Source organism: Cydia amplana, chromosome Z, assembly GCF_948474715.1.
Source record: "Cydia amplana chromosome Z, ilCydAmpl1.1, whole genome shotgun sequence".
Classification (NCBI taxonomy): domain Eukaryota; kingdom Metazoa; phylum Arthropoda; class Insecta; order Lepidoptera; family Tortricidae; genus Cydia; species Cydia amplana.
In genome coordinates this window covers 17,633,881-17,653,220 of record NC_086096.1, presented here as the reverse complement: position 1 = coordinate 17,653,220, position 19,340 = coordinate 17,633,881, and the positions used below count along the sequence as shown (strand labels likewise).

General features: G+C 39.6%; 2 protein-coding genes across 2 annotated transcripts in view; one reads left to right on the top strand and one right to left on the bottom strand.

Moving 5' to 3' along the window:
• Positions 1-2,093: 2,093 nt before the first annotated feature.
• LOC134661910 (E3 ubiquitin-protein ligase UHRF1-like) lies at positions 2,094-13,348 on the top strand. Its single transcript, XM_063518155.1, has 16 exons — positions 2,094-2,312; positions 2,896-3,058; positions 5,618-6,002; positions 6,257-6,397; positions 6,583-6,785; positions 6,901-7,001; positions 7,221-7,425; positions 7,955-8,043; positions 8,413-8,497; positions 9,214-9,340; positions 10,017-10,166; positions 10,384-10,522; positions 11,299-11,503; positions 11,931-12,100; positions 12,728-12,826; positions 13,176-13,348. Exons 1-16 carry the CDS (start codon positions 2,163-2,165, stop codon positions 13,320-13,322), a joined length of 2,559 nt encoding a protein of 852 aa, XP_063374225.1. The 5' UTR covers positions 2,094-2,162; the 3' UTR covers positions 13,323-13,348.
• A 3,232-nt stretch (positions 13,349-16,580) lies between these two features.
• Positions 16,581-19,340, bottom strand: part of LOC134660819 (proton-coupled amino acid transporter-like protein CG1139) — a 47,942-nt gene continuing 45,182 nt past the window's right edge. The window contains exons 5-8 of the mRNA XM_063516630.1: positions 18,879-19,239; positions 18,612-18,793; positions 18,088-18,263; positions 16,581-17,825 (exon numbers count right to left, since the gene is read on the bottom strand). Of these exons, the coding sequence (XP_063372700.1) occupies positions 17,491-17,825; positions 18,088-18,263; positions 18,612-18,793; positions 18,879-19,239 (1,054 nt within the window). The 3' untranslated portion in view covers positions 16,581-17,490. The remainder of the gene's footprint in view (positions 17,826-18,087; positions 18,264-18,611; positions 18,794-18,878; positions 19,240-19,340) is intronic.

The following is a 19,340-nucleotide window of genomic DNA, read 5'->3' as shown; positions in this document are numbered from 1 at the left end:
AGGGATACCATACTTTAGTTTGATTTACAATGCTACTGACATATCCAGCTAGAGAGACTATAATTTTATCCTTGCCCTTATATAGTTTGTCAAAGGACTGTCTCATTTCAAACATAGACAAAGGGAATCATTACTGTCTTTGTCTTACACTAGTACTAGCACCCAATAGCAAAGGGTGAGTATCGTTTTTTTGTTCTTATTTACTGACAAATTGGTTTGACCAACTATATATTATTTCAATGTGAAATATTGACGATAGAGTCTGGCTAGCAAAAATTGTTGAAAGATATTTCGTTGTTGTATCACCAATTGTCTATGATTAAAAAAAAACTAAAAGTCAGTTGTCAATTTATGTCAATTATTCAAATTGTTTGCGGTATGTTTGCGGTTTATAAGGGGTTTATTTAAAATAATATTAATAATGTCTATACTAAGACTAAGTGAAGTCCGCAAACTATTTACAATGTGCGAAGTCGACGTGTAGCGTTGTATAACGAAAGAATGCAATGTTTACAAGTCCTAAACAAAAGTAAACAAATTAGCAGGTTGGTGCTTTATAAATATTTTGATACTTAGCATTTAGCATATTTGGCACAATGATTTATAACTCAAGATAGGTTATAGGCGTTCCAAAATTGAAGCGCTTACCTTGTGACAAATTGGACAAGTTGCCTTTAGTCGCGGCTGGACAAGCGAGAAATGTGCACGTGCTAACGAGCTCCCGCACACCGAAAGAGAAAGAGACGACCTTATGTTTAACAAGGAGTGTGACAAAGATGGATGGAATGAGATAATTAATCAAAAATAACAGATTTCTTCGTAGGCACAGAAATAAATATGGAAGTATTTTTTGTGCTCCTCAAGTATGAGTATAACCTATCTATGGTTATATAATATCATTGATTTGGCATAGTACAGGGTGGCCAACTTAGAGGTATACAACTTTTTTTGCCGCCATTTTATTTTGGCGGTAAATATGACAGTTATTGCATGAAAATTAGTTTGTGTAGATAAGGCAAATTTATTATGGAGCGTTTTACGACGGAACAACGTGTTTTAATCATTAAAAACAATAGAAACATTAAAAATAACGGTTTCCGGTCGATTAATTTCGAGAAACGGTGACATTGACTGGCCCCCAAGATCGCCTGATTTAACAGCTCCTGACTTTTTTCTGTGGGGCTATCTAAAGGGACGTGTCTATGCTAATAGGCCAACGAACCTTCAGCAATTAAAACAAAATATTCGAAACACTGTCGCTGAGATAACGCCAGAAATGTGTGAAAAAGTAATGAAAAACGCGATGAAAAGGGTTCGCATCTGCCATGCTGCTAGAGGTGGACATTTGTCTGACATTATTTTCCATGTGTAATTGCTGACCCTACATATTATATTTAACAAGGAATACTTAATATTTTTTATGTTTTAAAGAATAAAATTTCAAAAATTAAGTGTATACCTCTTATTTGGCCACCCTGTACTTATACTTGGTCAACCAGATCTTGACAGTAGAAAAAGGCGGCAAATTTGAAAAATGTAGGCGCGAAGGGATATCGTTTCATAGAAAATTTGAATTTCGCGCCTTTTTTTACTGACAAGATTTGGTTGACCAGCTATATGTAATTTTTTTATGAATATTACGGTATTATCGAGTTAGGTCTTATTTACACTACATTCCATTTTTCGCCTTGTTACAATGGTATATGGTGAGAAAGTGTTAACATATGTGTTTATCGTTGACTGTACTTTACATAGTGTTAGAAATTGTGAGCTGACTTTGAGTGCACGTCAACGTATATTTAACTTATTTCCTTCGGTATCTTACGTGTGCACAGAAAATCAAAAATATTTTCTAGTGTCAAAACTATAATTCCTACTACACAAAGTGTGATCAGCCCAAGATTTTTTGAATTTCCCGCCAAACATTTGTGTAAATATTTCATTGTTTTTGATGAAATATAGCTGGCAACACTATCATGAAATCCGCTCTTGAACCGCCATCCAATTAGATCATTCAAAAAAAAAGTCAGTTGACGTGACGTTTGTTGTCGTTGCCGAGTCTCGACTGCTGTCATACTGCTGTTATTTTATTTCATACAATTTCGCGCCATTTCAATGATTACTATTTTTCTTTGCGGTTAGGCTATTTTTTATTTTAAATAATGCACGTACGCGTAAGAATATTTGGTAAACCCGACACCGTGGTCGCGGTTAACTCGAAACTAACTAAAATTGAACAATTTCGACATATCATAAATGATACGTTTAACATAGACCCAAAATCTCAACGGCTGTTATACGGCGGCAAATTGGTATGTATTCCTCAAATAATCATCTTGGTTCTATTTCGATACAAAAATAACATGTCTTGTAATGATATGCGACTCTTTTTGTATGTTTTGTTGCTTTTCTAACTGGGAGATAACCATTGAATTGTGCAAAGTCTATTGTTGGCTAGCAGAAATAGAACAAGAAACCTTACACTCATTGATCTGCTATGGCGAAATGAAATTCAATGCTGTCTTTACGGCCACGGCCTGTGCCCAACGCCTCTCATACTTCCTGTCTGCTCTGCAACCCAGCCACGAAAATGTTGCCCCAAGCCCAAACTATCTTGTACTTGGGCCGTCTAGTTATTTATTTATGCGGCCCTAGCGAAATTGAAGGTTAATTTAGTAGCAACATACTTTACTAATTGGTATCTACACTAATCATATTATGTTTTCGTTAGTTATATCTTGTTATGAACTCTCTCGAGTCCCATGGACTGTATATTGAGTCTGAAATGATAATCAAATTCGATTTTGGTTTTAAAATCTCCAGGTATATGATCGGTAAATTAAAGTCCTTGGGACTAAATTAACTATACACATTAAAAATAAACTAATATTACAGCTTGATGATGGATACACATTCCATGATTACAACATAAAACTTAATGATGTCATACAACTCGTGGTGTGCTCCCCGACCGAGGCAGCTGCTGAGGTCAAAAAAGAGGCTGAAACCAAAACTGAATCTAAAGAAGACATCAAGACCAAAGAGATAAATTATATAGGTAAGAATCATGTTATTTGTATTCTGGAAGACATTCAGTGAGACTTAACAACAGATGAAAACTTAATGAGGTTCTCTTTACATTGCTGAAGACAGATTGTTGTAATAAACCACAGATTACTTGTTCTATATATAGAGACAATATCTCTTTTTATTTAGTTTTGCAGCTCGCTGTACATTATGGGTCAGATGCACCAAACTGTTCATATAGTTAAAGAGTTTGCTAAATTTTTATGTATGGAAAGTTTCATAGTAAAGTGCCGGGGCGCGCCAGCTGAGGTTGATCAGTCTATCAAATGTGGTGGTCCCTATGTTGTGGTACTGATTGAACTGATTAATAATTAATTTCTGGTTTCCTGTGGTTCCCCCGAGCCATTTTTCTGTTTGATTGAATCCTGTGTATGATATTAGTTAGGACTCTTTGTCAGGGATCAGATACCGGTATTTTTTGTATGGGAACGAAAACGGTGTTTTTTAGTTCTTTGCTAATTACTTCATTTCTAATGGGGCAATCTAATAATAAGAAGTCGTTACCTAAAAACACAACTGAGTCCTAACATTTCGAGTATAAAATAATTCGAAAAATATGGTTATTTCGATGTTTTAGCAAAAAACCAGTTCTGATCCCTGTTCTTTATATTAATTGTGTTTGTGTTTTTTGAAGCAAAAAGCGCTGGTGGCCTAGCGGTAAGAGCGTGCGACTTGCAATCCGGAGGTCGCGGGTTCGAACCCCGGCTCGTACCAATGAGTTTTTCGGAACTCATGTACGATATATCATTTGATATTTACCAGTCGCTTTTCGGTGAAGGAAAACATCGTGAGGAAACCGGACTAATCCCAATACGGGCCTAGTTTACCCTCTGGGTTGGAAGGTCAGATGGCAGTCGCTTTCGTAAAAACTAGTGCCCACGCCAATTACTGGGATTAGTTGCCAAGCGGACCCTAGGCTCCCATAAGCCGTGGCAAAATGCCGGAACAACGCGAGGAAGAAGAAGAAGAGTGTTTTTTGAAGCATAACACAACAAAATATCTTTCTAACTTAATAATTTGTAATGGCCTTGGCTTGTACAAGTAATTGTAATTGTAATTAGCCTTTATTATTGAAGCTGGTACATAACATATATTAATTTGATTTATCAACTTTAGCTTCAACTCGTCCTTTGACGTAGGCCTCCTCCATAGCTTTCCATTTGTTCCTTTCTTTTGCTGTTTGCATCCATTTACCTCCTATTCTTGTTAAATCATTCAACCATCTAAACTTTTGTGGGCCACTCTTTCTTTTATTATATCTAGGGCACCACTCTACAAGGTCTCTTGTCCACTTATCCAAGGTTTCTCTCATCATATGGCCTGTCCAGCGCCATTTTTGTTCTTTTATTATTTTAGTTATTGTTTTTGTTTTTGATTTTGCTTTGATTATGGACAATTTGACTCTGTCTCTAAGTTTTATGTTAAGTATGCTTCTTTCCATATGGTTCTGACATACATTAAGTTTTTGGCGCTGCTTTTTTGTAAGTCCCCAAGTTTGGCAACCGTAAGTTAGTACTGGTATTATACAACTATTGAAGACTTTAAATTTCTGCCTTGTTGGTATTTCTTTGGCTTACTAAACTTCTTTCACAGACCAAAACTTTCTCCATGCATTTGTGGTTCTTTTCTCGATTTCCTTATCTGTTTGGTCTTCAGGTGATATTATCTGCCCAAGGTATACATATTCATTAACGTAGTCTATTTCATTTCCGTTTTGTACAAGTAGTATTTATATTTAAAAAATTCTGTTATTTTAATATATTTTAGTGAGGTCAGGCACAGCGTTATAAATATAAAATGACCTAGGCTGGGTGACATTTTATTAAAAAAAAAAAATGTTACTAAACATTAATGTAGTTCCCATGCATTAAATTATTTTTATATGCCTTGACAATCTTTATCTATCTTCAGCTCCAACTAGTATTTTTAGTTAAAGATACTAGAATATTCATGAAGTCAAACAGTAGTAATGGTCAGTCTTAAGTAATGTAGGTAAGGTCATAGAGAAAAAAATACATAGAGTGCTCACTCCATACATCAGTTCAGACTATTAATTTCAGTATCTACATCTAGCATCGAGTAGCGGAACTATCAGTACTGCTACTTGACAATAGATGTAGCACCGACCGGAAAGTCTTATCTCAACAGCATAAGACTTTCCGGTCGGTGGCGACATCTATTGTCAAGTAGCAGTACTGATAGTTCCGCTACTCGATGCTAGATGCTAATAGTCTTTTTGGTACTAAAACTGATGTATGGAGTGAGCACTCTATGTATTTTTTTCTCTATGGTAAGGTGGATTTTACTATAAGAGGACTCTTCAAGCTAAACTTAGAATAACTAAGTGCAAAGTACACTACATGGTAACCTCAATATCACCTTATTTTTATTTTGGAATAGTAAAGTATGTCTATTCCTCCATGCACATAAAGTAGCTACCTATCTAAAAATATTTTACTTTGGCCTGAATCTGCCTAAAGAAAACTGAATTTCACATTTTAAGAATGAGATATTTTTCTTTTTTTTTAAGATGCTGAAAGCATAATATATGAAATTGGAGATTTCATTGACATGAAGGATCGAGAACAAGGTGCCTGGTTTGAAGGTAAAATAGTGAGGATAGTACAGGATCCTGATGCTCCTGCTGTAGCGCCAGCCGTTGGCGACACTACCATCACTACAGCAAGTGCGGAGGAGGAAAGTGATTCAGAGAACAAGCCTCCAAGTGACTCAGAAAACAAGCCACCAAGTGAGACTGCTAATAGTAACTCTGCAAAATCAAAAAAGAAAGGTATTGCTGATTATTTCACAAAAACACCAAAGAAGAAAGCTATTGAGAAAGTAGCAAAGCCTAAAAGTCCAAAGGATGAGCCCACCGGCGGGCACTTGCTGTACAAGGTGCAGCTGGATGATGAGTAAGTATCTACATTCACCCCTGTCCGTTACAATTCCTTCAAAATGACTTAAGCAGATGTTTCTAATGAGCCCAAACTTGATGGCAGTAAAGTAGTGTGGAAGTGGGATTAGTGAACCAGGGTACATTAATATTCAAAATTGGAAAATCATTTTTACAAGCTGGCATCAAGGGCTCTTAAACAACAGACTGGTTAGGGCTGTTATGAAACCAAAAATGTTAATATTAATTAGGTAATTTATCTTTCTATTACAGTGATTCTGACACATTCCACTATTGTAAGTTAAAGGAGATAAGACCAAGAGCGAGAACGGCCATAGAAATTAAAGATCTGAAAGTTGGCCAAACAGTTATGATAAACCATAACCCAGAGCGCCTGTTAGAAAAAGGATATTGGTATGTTATGAATTTTAGAGACTAACTATGGTGCAGTAATATAAATACGTACAAAACTTAAGAATTAAAACCTGTTACTATGATGCTATTTTTTACTAATGTTGTTTTTTTTTTCTTTATACTTATTAAAATTAATATTATAACATATGTCAGTATTTTATGTAATAAAGGCAACTGGTTTGTAGGTATGACTTTAAAGTAGAAGAAATAAAGAAACTGCGTATTACTCATGAGCTCATAGGCACACTGTACCTGGGCCCCGAGGCGGTACCGCAGAACGACACTAGAGCTCGGGTGCACGACAAAATTTTCGCCATCGAGGACATTGTGCCCCTCGCCGAGAGAAATGAGGAGTACAACCAGATGATGAGAACTCAACCTGACAAACGTAAGTAATATAAACGACTACGACTAGGTATGTCTGCGAGTGTTAAGTGTGATTTGACTCAGGTCGGTGTATTTATGTCACATTTTCTTAGTGTACATGATAATTATATTTTCAGGTTCAATGCCTCTGAACTGCTTGACGTGCCGCGATAATGAAAATGCGCGTTGCAAGGATTGCGGATGTTTCCTGTGTTCAGGAAAAGAATTTCCTGATAAAGTAAGTTTGTTTCTTATTTGTATGAAGCAGGTCTTGGGCTCAAATCGTGATTTCAGCAAAATTTTGTGTGATGATCATGTATGAGACAAATATTTTCTTTGTATTTATTAGTTTGTATACAGTGGTGGGGTGTCCACAAACGCTCACTTGTCATAGCTGTGCCGCGGTAAGGTCTTACTCGTCATAATCAGTATGGTGATATTGGTTTACGCACTGCAGATAGTGCTATGCGACGAGTGCAACAAGGGCTTCCACATGATCTGCCTGGAGCCGCCGCTGGGCGAGCTGCCGGAGGGCGACTGGTACTGCCCGGGCTGCAAGCGGGACGCCAGCGCGGTGGTGGCGCCCGGCGCCAGCAAGCAGCGCAAGAAGGCGCCCGCCTCCACCACCACCAGGGACTGGGGCCGCGGCATGGCGTGTGTCGGTAGGACACCACTATTTTTACTCAATTTTAGTATTTGTCTGTTGTTTGTATTTTTTTATTATAGTTTTTTTTGTGGAATTCGACATTTAGAGAGTCGATACACCTCTAACAAAGTATCTAACATTTCATTGATTCCATATTTGTAATTTTTGGTTAAGTATGTTTATTGCTTGTAAAAAATTTACATGTAAAAGTGCCCGTGTTTATAAACCTCCCAGCCACCCTCTAGATAGTCTAGATCAGCCATACTCTGTGTTCCGCGGAACCCTAGGGTTCCACGACACCCCTGCAGGGGTTCCGCAAGAATTTAGAACACTATGCTTTAGTCGCCTCGAAAATGTTTAATATGCCGCCACCGTATTGTAGGGTTCCATCAAGTATTTCGCTTTCCAAAAGGGTTCCGTCAAAAAAAAAATGAGAATCGCTGGTCTAAGGAATATAAGACCAGCTTAAAATAACCAATAAAATTTTGATCCTCCTCTGTGTTTTTTTTAAATGAATTACACCAGTGATGGTTGTTTCGTTTTAGGGAAGACCAAAACCTGCTCCATGCCTGCTAACCACTTTGGACCGATTCCCGGTATTGAAGTCGGCATGTGCTGGAGGTTCCGGATACAGGTATGACACACTCGATAGTGGTTATGGGGGGTTCCCAATCTTTTTAGTCCGCGGCGCACATGCAAGTTTAAAATTTCGTCATCGGCGCCCTAACCTAGCTACGCTAATCGAAATAGATATGTAGCATGGTGAGGTGAATTGCCTCACGGTGCCCCTCTACTGTGGGCGCCGCGGTGCACAGTTTGGGAACCCCTGTTACGCATCAAAGCATTACAAGAAGTGAGGCCGCCATGGAACCTGCATATCAAGGTTTAAAAACCTTGTGTTTATCGCATTTCGCTCACGCTTACGCTCAGTGAGAGTGAGAGAAGAACACGAACCTATTCGTTGCTTACAACATGACATGCCGTGATTATAATCTGGTTTCAGCTGTCGGAGTCGGGCGTGCACCGGCCGCCCGTGTCGGGCATCCACGGCCGCGACGAGGAGGGCGCCTACAGCATCGTGCTCTCAGGTCAGGTACCGCTTCTACCCAACCAACTCACACACTTTGTCTCTGCCATACAAAACAACCACAACAACTCCTACTAACGTGCTCGTCATCTTACGTTTTAGAATAATTCTTGCCATGTAGTTGCTACTTTCAGTAGTTCCGAACAACATTTTTGTAATACATATATTTCAGCCAACGTAAATAATAAATAAATAAATATTATAGGACATTGTTACACAAATTCGCCAAGTCCCACAGTAAGCTCAAGGAGGCTTGTGTTGTGGGTAGATACTCAGACAATGATATATGTATGTTATATATAAATACATAGAACAGACCAATAACTCAGGAACGAATATCTGCGCTCATCACACAAATTAATGCCCTTGCAGGGTCACCACTGACTAGGCTAGACCGGTCGTCAAAAGTGTTACTTGATTTGAGAAATACCTTAACATAAAGCCTGGTTTATCTTCACAAATGATCCAACAGCGTCTGATTTCACACGTCAAATTTTGGAAACCGGCCTTGTCGCGGGTTTCGCGACTCGGCGTGGTAATATCTCTTTTACTCATCACGACGCAGCGAACTGTTGCGATTCACGAAGTCCTTGATGGTTGCTAATAATACCACGAACAATGAACGTGATTTTTTTATAGTCCTTACTGTGCGACTAAGTACCTAGCAGTATAACTTTATGCAAATCGACTTAAAAATTATAATGTGTGATTGTACAGGCGGGTACGAGGACGACGTGGACCACGGCGACGAGTTCACGTACACGGGCAGCGGCGGCCGCGACCTGTCCGGCAACAAGCGCACCGCCGGCCAGTCCTGCGACCAGACCCTCACGCGCGAGAACAAGTTCGTTATTTACACTTGCACAACACGAGCGTCGAGTGTGCGTTAGAGGCAGTTTGACGAGCGTTTTGCTTAGCATTCACTGCAAATACTGCCTCGCTTTATAACACATTCATACATATTCCCATCCACTGAAAACCACAGAGAGGTTTTTAATTCGTAAGATTTTGTTTTTTTTTTTAATTTAATGTCTGTTCAGTTATTTATTATTCTTGTTTGAGTTTATATACTCTGGCTAACACGTTTTGTCAGTAATAAAAGAGAGTATGATTTTCTGTACTCATGCTCCACTGACAAATGACTAAACTATACACATTACCATCAAGTCGGCATCTGATGACGAAATGCTGCAGAAATACAGGCTGTTTTTTTTTGGTCACTTGCTTGCATTTACGGGGTGAATATATAGGTCATATTCCTTTATTTATAAAATTAAAAATCTTACATGTCAAAAGCCATACATATATATATTCGCCCAAAAATTATTGTAGGTGACGAAAATACATCCTGTATAGGCCATTATTCAAATATTAGGCACACTTATAGATATGTCAGTATTTTAGTTCACTATAGTTCACTTGAGTGGAACTGCTGATGAAATTGTAAATTCATGGCATTTAAAATGTTGAGAAGTCGGTTCTTTGTGTAACATTTGCCACGTGTCACCCGTGTTGTGCAGAGCGCTGGCGCGCAACTGCGCGGTGGCGAGGGTTTCGGAGGCGGGCGGCGACGCGGGCGCCGCGTGGCGCGCCGGCAAGCCCGTGCGCGTCGTGCGCTCCTACAAGATGCTCAAGCACTTCCCCAAGTACGCGCCCAAGGAGGGCATCAGGTAGGCCGCCGTGACAGGAGTCCCGGGGACTTGTACAGAGGGAAGAACATTACCTAAACAACAATTTCAAAATAAACTGAGACGGTCGGTCCATGGACATTAATGCGGTTGGGGATATTTTTACAAAGACAGTCGATTTCATACATAATCGATATGTAAAAATTCAATATGTACGTGATATAAACACTTGTGCTAGGACTGCATTATTGTGTTTTAGATACGATGGCATCTACAAGGTTGTGAAATACTACCCGGAGCTCGGGCTGGCCGGGTTCCGCGTGTGGAAGTACCTGCTGCGCCGCGACGACCCCGAGCCCGCGCCCTGGGCGCCCGGCGCCAAGCTGTTCCCCGCCATCGTCAGTACACTGCACCATTCCGACTAACTGACACTTGCCACTACACCTTGTATTCATACAAATGTCCCTCAACTATCGAAGTAAAAATACCTCAATTCGTTCACCTAAAGCTGAAGAGCATCTCAATAAACTAATAACCGACTGTACACCCAAAAGTGCATGGCCAGGTTATAAATGAATTCCAATCATAATATATCCAAGCAATTATGCAGCTCGCTGTACGTCTTTTACATATTCGTATTTTATCTCGTAACGCTCGTTATAAAAGAGCAACATGATGTTTGTTCAACCTTTGAACGCTACATCTATTTTATATATTCTAATTAAGGAAACTGTAGGTCTATAAGTCTGATAACCCTTCATTGTAATAATGTATTACTATAAGAGACTGTTTGTTTCTAAATAAAAAAAAACCTATTATGTACGAGTCATCATAAACCTTATCGTAATGCACGAAGGCAATATTACATACACTTAGGCGCATGTCACACTGCATCCGATTCGCACTTCGCTACGACGTGCGAGCGGGATGTCGCTATAATACGCGCAGAGCCTTGTCTCGCTCAAACATCGGAGCAACGTGCGAATCGAACGCAGTGTGTCATGCGTCTAACTGTGCGGGCTTATGGTCTGGCGGTCAAGGGTTAATTCGTAAGCAAAATAACATAAATGGAACTCTTGTTATGCTCTTCTGTCTTTCCATATGTCAACACTATATTTTAAGAAAAATAAAACATAAGTTAAACTTAATTCATCCCTTAACATTTAAATTCTAGTACCCCGAGGGCTACTTAGAGGCTGAAGCACTGAAGCTGGCACTGAAAGCAAAAAATGCTAAGAATGCCAAAGCGCAAAGAGCAGGGAAGAAACGTGCCATTCGCGAGATGTCCAGCTCGTCCGAGGAGGACGCGGCGCCTCCGAAGCGACGCAAGAATAATGCTCCGGCTCAAAAGAAAAAGAGCCCCGTTCAAAAGAATAAAAGTAAATAATTGATCCCACTATATATTCTCAAGTGCAATAGAATAGATGATACATATTATTATAGACTAAAATAAATATCATACACTAAAGAAAAAGTGGCCAAGTCCACAACAAGTGGTCAGGTTGGTGAACTTGTTCACTTTTTCCTTAGTGTATGTTATCTATTTCAGTTTATAAAATAATTTGATTTGTTCCCTAGTTGGAGATAATATTGTATATTATATGGTCTTTTGGATTTTGTACTAATTTTTTCTACAACATTGATAACTTCCATTTCTGAATAAATCTTAAATATTGCTATTTTTAAGCCTCTCTTCGTTCACTTTTAAAGCAGCTCTCTCTATATTTCTCAATACATCCCGTGCACAAGACAACAATAGGTAAGTAGTTAGTACAGAGCGTAATCAACCTTCCCATTATGTTTCAGTATTAAAATTCACATCTCCGACAAAAAAAGCGGTCCCGAGTGAAGCGAGTCCGCCGGTGAAGACGGAGAGGGGTCTGAGCGACGAGGAGCGGCGGGTGATCGCCGCCGACGCGCTCAACGCCAAGCTGTGGCGCGAGTGCCTCATGGTGGCCGAGACGCGCGGGAAGAAGGTGCCTCAAGTTTCATTCTATAGAACTTGCTAACTATGTAAACAAAAGTCACTAGTAAATTGACATTCAGAGTCAATTTTAATATGGCGGTTTACATAGTTAGCAAGTTCCATAGACTGACACTTTACAGAGATACATGCCCCGCCCCGCCCCACCCTGCCGTACAGATTGGGCACTCAAGCTTTTGAGTTTTGACAATGTTTTTGTGTGACAGTTACTGTGTTCCAGTTTGAATCACTGTCAGGATTTATTACATTCGTCCGTATTGTAACTAAACACATTGTTTGCATGTACGATCATAGGTCAAAGTGAGGATATTCTTATAATAAGCGAGTGTGCTCATATGCAACCTAAAATTCGGCGGCTCATATTTGTTGACATTCCGGTTATAACCGTGTATAACATATCTGCCAAATGTACGTTTTCTGCCGAATTAGAGCTATACTTTAAGCTAATAACCCCACTTAGTAATTCTTAAATTAGCACTAACCTCTGCAGAAGTTGTTAAACTTTGACAATCCAATTTTATACAACTTTCGGCTTTGTAACGACCACTGACCGGAAATAAATGAAATGCATGCATGCGTGTTGAGTACAGACATAAGAAGTTGTGTGTTATGGCAACAGGAGTTCGTGGAGTACGTGAGCCAGGTGTTCCTGTGCATCATCTGCCAGGAGGTGGCCGCGGGCGTCGTCACCACGCCGTGCCTGCATAACTTCTGCGGGGTCAGTAACACGCACTTACTGCTGTGTGTATTCATGTTCATTGTTAATTTTATTTATAAATTGGAGTAGAATCTATATTAATTATAATTTTTTTTGTAAGCGGTAAAGTCATTCTTAAAAAACAGGCATTATTCAGTCGTGAAGTCTGAAACAAATGAAATTGTGGTGTATTTTGATAGGTTAAAATTTTCAACATTCATTAGATACCTGATCTATTTCTTCAGGAATTGCATGAGAATTTTAAAAGTTGTTAAGCGGATGAGCCAAACATGTGAAGTAATTCAGTAGTTACATCGAACAATGATCTACGCGCAAAGTGCCTTGCCCAAGATTATATTGTTTTTTTCAGGCATGCCTGAAGTTAGCGTTCAAGTCGACGGGAGCGCGCACGTGCCCGTGCTGCCGCGCGGCGCTGGCCGCGGCGCCGCCGCACAACGCGCAGCTCACGGCCGCGCTGCGCGCCGTCATGGCCGGCTACGACGCCGGGAGGAACTAGACACCACCGACCGTCTACCAGGTACACGGACATTATGCGGAGACCAAACCGACCTCGATTTTAATTGCCAGCGATGATTGTTTTACTTACTTATTATTTTTAATGTTCTTTCTAACTGTTACCGAAAACACAGGACGTATTATTAGTTAGCCTTAATTAAAACGACTTGTTCTGATACACTTTATTGGAACATGGTTTTCACAAGTTTATTGATCGGGGACCTCACCCAGCATCAGATATGCAGAATATTGGTGCAAATTTATTTTTTATGTGCAAAGGTAATTAAATTTATAACGTGTTTTAATGCGTAACTCGAAACACATGAGACTGATACCAGAATCCATAGTACAAATTTCCATCAAAATGTAGCAAACCGTAAAACTTTCGTACCTACTACGATGTTGCGCTACTGACAAATTGAAATTATCACAAGTACGCACATCTTCAGCAGACATTACAATTATGTACTTCATTGATTTATATTGAATCAACGCCGCACATAGACTGAAATGATTGGAGTTGATTATCTCAATTTGTATTAATCAAAATTAACATCGATCGTATTACTTTCGTCGTAATTAAGCTAAAATGTATGTGATTAAGTGTTAAAGACTGTGTAGTCTAATGTTGTTTATTTTACTACCTCTATAGATGTAAGCGGACATATTGTATTACAGGAAAGCATGGTCTAATAAAACATGGTCTTCTCTTCCCAGAGTGTCACTTGCCTACGTCACCATAACATTGCCACTTTATTTCAACATAACATGTTACATGGGTACATTATATCTATGGTTAATAAGTTAATTTATTTCTTTATAATTTAATAATTTTCATTTATATGTATTTTATCTTAAATTTTACACGTCATTTTTAATTATTCGTTAGCAATATCTTCCGATTCACGAAAGAAATTTCAGACGTTCGGGTAATTCTGTTTACACTACTGGCAACACAGGATAGCGCTGTCACATTTGACAATCCGCCATTTTGTCCCTGACCGACCGTCCTTGTCGAACGCGTGTTAATTGTTATTTCCTTCTCGCTCAGTGTCAGCAGTCGCAGTGTTTTCCAAACTTTTCACGTTGTAAGCTTCGTAATTAATGTTTTGTTACGAAAATGGTTGGCTGCTCTATTCGGAACTGTAAGAGTAGGAGTGAAAAGTGCAGTATAGATTTGTTTTATTTTACTATGTTTCTACATGAATAACTTAAAATTAATGCCGTTAAAATAATTTTCACTGTTGGTTAAAATTCTCCCACATTTTAAAGTTTGAGAACCTGTAAACAGCATGATGACGTAGGCAAGTGCCAGTTAGGTCATTCGCGAATCTCGGAAGAGAGTACCAGGCGGAGTATATTATTATACCATGACAGGAAAGCTAAGAAATGATTCTCAGGCAATGTGGCTTGTTCGTATTAGACATATTGCAGCACAAGGTTATAAATATAAGGATAACAACTATATGTTAAGTATGTTAATTGTGTTATTATAAGATGGGCAGCCCGAAGAAGCTGAGCTTCTGTTGCTGACGCTGCGTCCGACAAGTTGCACTTGGTAAAAGTCACAAATAGAGCCTTGCAACAGGGTACTTATTTACCTACAACCATCGAAAATTTCATTTATCTATCGGTGCAGCGTAGTTGAATTAAAGGTCACTTATTGCTAAAGGCAATTTTTAGAGAGATGATCCATTGAGGTTAGTTTTACTTACTGTCAATCATCATCGTCTTCCTCGCGGTGTCCCGGCTTATAGCCCCGGCTCATGGAGCCTGGCATTCCAACGCAGAGGAGCAACTAGGCCTTATTGGCATGTCTATAGGTTTCCTTGCAATGTTTATATTTTTGCTATTAAGAGGCCGGTATCGATTTTAGTCGCAAAAATGTAAAATTGATAGATTTAGTCGATGAAATTGTACACCTTTTGTTACGTAATATCTAAATGACAAGTATTGGTTTCTATTAGCACGTCTTCTCATCATGCCTTTTAATAATGAGGTCCCGAGCGTGCGTCACCGGTAATATACATATGACGAGATGGGGCAGTTTTTAAAAATTCATACATTTTGGCTCTAAAATTGTTAACGGACTCTTAATTATAATTAATGACTTCAATTGAAATTAGTGATCCCTTTAACGCCACAACGCCGCACTCTAATAGATACAACATTTACGATGGCAATTAATTAAGCTCCATAAAAAATACGACACCCACACTACACCATAGTGTCAGTTTTTGTTTGGCTATTTTCCAATACAGATAACGCTATTGGCTGTGTTCCTTGGTATACTATTTTCTGAGCTACTGACATGTGAGAACGAACGATTGTGTTTGTCGAGCGCAGCGGTTAACCGCAATAAATCTTCATAAGAATTCCACTGTTTTTGTTCACGTTTTTTGTTTTATAATTTCTTGATTTTAGTGGAGATCGCAATGCCGTTCTTAATTGATCTTTTAAATTATGATAATCCCCAACTGGCAAATTAATACAATTTTAAATTCAATATATTTTTACCGAGTTAAAATTAGATTAGATCATCTAGTATAATTTTATACATTTTAACTCGGTAAAAATATCCACCCTTCAATAAAATTTTATAAATTGTAACAGTATGCTAGTTGGGTACATTTTCTTACTACTATTTAATTTTTTTAATAAACTTTTAAAACTTTAATTTTTCGTTGTTTCCTTCATAACAGATTTATGATACTTTATCCAGATCACGTCAAAATGATAATCATAGTCTTTTCTGTCTTGTAGTTCTAATAGTTGGCATGTGTTGCAGCCTTCCTATAACTTGCCCAAAATTGCACCAAAAAATTGGTGCCTCATGTAATCTAGGTAGGCGATAACTCTGTGTATCATTCAACTTTTGAGTTCTCGTTATTCGTGATAATTCAGAATATACCTAGTGGATCCTGTTCTTACATCATAGTCGCGACCGAAAGTTACTAGACAAAGACGCCTGTGCTGCGACGATCCACTCGTCCATATTATAGCTGCCGATAATGTAGATACGTCGGTTGCCCCTGTCGCCTAGTCGAACAATGTTGATACTTTCGCGTTTGTATCAAATGTATGTGCATTAGGTATTACTTTGTAAACGGCTGCCGTCTCGTCATAAACAACTCGGAACACGTCTGTCGCTGGAAAATACCCATGTGCTGAATCTACTTATCACATGTTAGTGTTAAGTAAAACATATTACTGTTATACTCATTCTGAAGCTCTTAAGCAGGTAATGAAACGTCACAGGTTAATTTGTAAATAAGATAATAGTTTATTTACCATACAACGTCGCTCTGAGCACATTATCACTGACGCGTGAAACACGTCCCATATACAATATCAATAAAATAGTCAACCAAAAATAAATTCTATAAATATTTTATAACTATCACATCACAGATTTCAATATTATAATTTGTGACCGAAACATGACGACCAAGACGACTTTCTGGTTAATTTAAAACATACAAATTCATAATTAAGATATCCTTTTCCATGTAAATGTATTTATTTGGAGAAGGACTGCCAACGACGCCACGCGACTTCGGTCACAGCAGCATTGATTCATTCCAGTAACTATAGTTGCGAGGCCAACAACGGTAGTGATGGGCAGACTCGACCAGCGATTAAAACCATTGGACATTCATCAACAAACATTTTATAATTTATTCGCCATCACTTTTTATTTTGTACTAAAGTACTTAATATGTAACCTTAATCTATCGAAATGCCATGCTTCACTTTAAAAGATTCTTACTGTCATAGGATTGTAAGCTTCAACGTTCTCTAGTAAACTATACTTACCTAATTATTTTAACTGTAACAACCGTAGCGTCTACTATCTACACTATACAAGTTCTAATTTACTCGCGACCCCTCATAGTGGCGCGGCAAATTTGTCTCAAGTTACAGATTAATACCACTACCTTTGTCACGATCTAGGCTACATCTGGGAATACTGTCAAACGGTTGCGGCAAAATTCTATAAAATTCTTACAATAAAAAAATAAAAAAATGACAATAATTACCTAACTTCTATCTTAATGGTACCTACGTTTAAAACGCTGCAACAATTGTACTTTAAATTTACAATGTATGCCACGGACGGTTACTAGCATAATGGCACTGTCATTAAAACTACACTTGAACAGAAAAGTCTACTCCGAGAGAGTGGTGGTGCTGAAGGGCGCGAGCGTGGTGCTGGTGAGGTTGGTGGGCGAGACTGACGGGCTGAGGTCGGAGGAAGGCGAGCCGAACTTGTCCACGATGCGTTCCAGCGACGTCCACGTGCCCACGATGAGGCCCAGCACGCCGAACAGCACCACGAGGGCGTTCTTGACGAGCATGCGCAACCGCTCCGACCGCGACACGTAGTACCAGTAGGTGCACGTCTGGATGATGGCGGGGAAGGCTAGCCCCAGCGCCGACAGGCACAGCGCGCCGAACAGCGAGATGAACGCCTCCAGCTCCGGCACCATCGCCGCGATGCCGACTGAAACATCACAATCTCGTTAAGCTGAACATTATCCAAGTGAGCATTGCCGATCATATCTGTACGTAACACCGGAGAAGATATTAAAGATATTTTATGTGCTGATTGAATAAGGTTATCCTGGAATACGGGGCGATTCTTATTCCATGAGCGATTTAACGCTGCAAATTAACCATCAATAATCACAGAAATATGTGTACTTGAGTAAAAACGTTGAAGTTCGTTAGTCTTGAACTTAAAGTAAGTTATTCGTGTTACTCACATGTAAGAAGGACTATGACAGTTCTGAGTAGATATTCCCAAACGATCCTAATCTTGCTGTTGGAGAGGCGCACGCCAATGTACTCGTTCCACAGGATGTCGATAGCCACGTAGCAGGCCAGCCCGTGCGTGATGAAGATCGCTACTGCCAGCAGGCACTGCACCGTGCACGCCAGCCTGCACAAAACAACCTGTCAACCCTAAATTGTGCTATATTATGCGTACCGCCGGCAGGCTCGAATTTAGACACCTAGCTTGGTATTAGTTAGAATGTTGGGCTTCTCAGTCTCAAAACCATTGCTAGGCTAGGGGCCTACTTTTTAAAAAGCGGTAGCTCGAGTTCTTGACTGCTGCTTGACTTCAAAAAAAGAGGTTCTCATTTCGTGCGAATGTTTTTCTTCTTTCTACCCCTTCCGACTTCAGATACCATTAGTCGCCCCAGAATTCTACATCTCAAATGAGCTATAAGAACCTTCGTAGATATTTATTAGTAATTATCGGATATTGAAAGTGCATTTATCTTACGTTTCCGTGTCGCCGGGCAGGTTGAGCGTGATGCTGCCCTTGGCGCTCTCGCCGTACTGTAGGTAGCCGAACAGCCCCATGCCCACGTATAGCAATATGATGCTGATCATTGCCCTGTTCAGTACTCCAAACTTCCCTACGAAATCCTTCGGCGTTTTCATCTCATTCTCCAGTGGTAAAATCTGCAACAAATAGATGTAACTATAGTTACAACTGGAGTTTGTTTATTGTATTTTCTTTTAATTCGACGCGATTGCTGAAACTTACCACACCAATAGCTTCCAGCGCAAATAGCACGGTGCCAAAGAACAGCGGGAAGTTGGCGAGCTTTCCAACGGGTGCCTTGCCCTCGAGCGTCAGCGTATCTCTGAAGATGTAGTATAAAATGATTCCGAAGCTCACTATCGTAATCACGTTGGCTAGGGCTGAGAATGGCGCCAAGTATTTCAGGTCCCGCACGTAGTTGATGAGGACGAGCGGTACGAGGAAGCCGCACATGACTTGGAACACGGTCACTTTTAGGCCTAGGTAGTTGTGTAACACGAACTCGATGTTCTCCGCCACGAACACGACGTACACGCAGCACGTCCCTATTTGGTACACCAGCAAGAACGCGTTTACCACGTGCCTGCAACAAAAAGGTAACGCTTTACTTACACTTACCTACGTTTATGATTAGGCGACTTATAGAGTCTAGCATACAACCAAGAGAAATGAGATATAGTCCAG

Excerpts from the sequence above, each read along its gene's own strand:
- LOC134661910 (XM_063518155.1), top strand. The coding sequence starts at position 2,163 with ATGCACGTACGCGTAAGAATATTTGGTAAACCCGACACCGTGGTCGCG. Across the intron at positions 10,167-10,383 it reads GCGCCCAAGGAGGGCATCAG|ATACGATGGCATCTACAAGG; the intron begins GTAGGCCGCCGT and ends ATTGTGTTTTAG. Across the intron at positions 12,827-13,175 it reads GCCTGCATAACTTCTGCGGG|GCATGCCTGAAGTTAGCGTT; the intron begins GTCAGTAACACG and ends TGTTTTTTTCAG.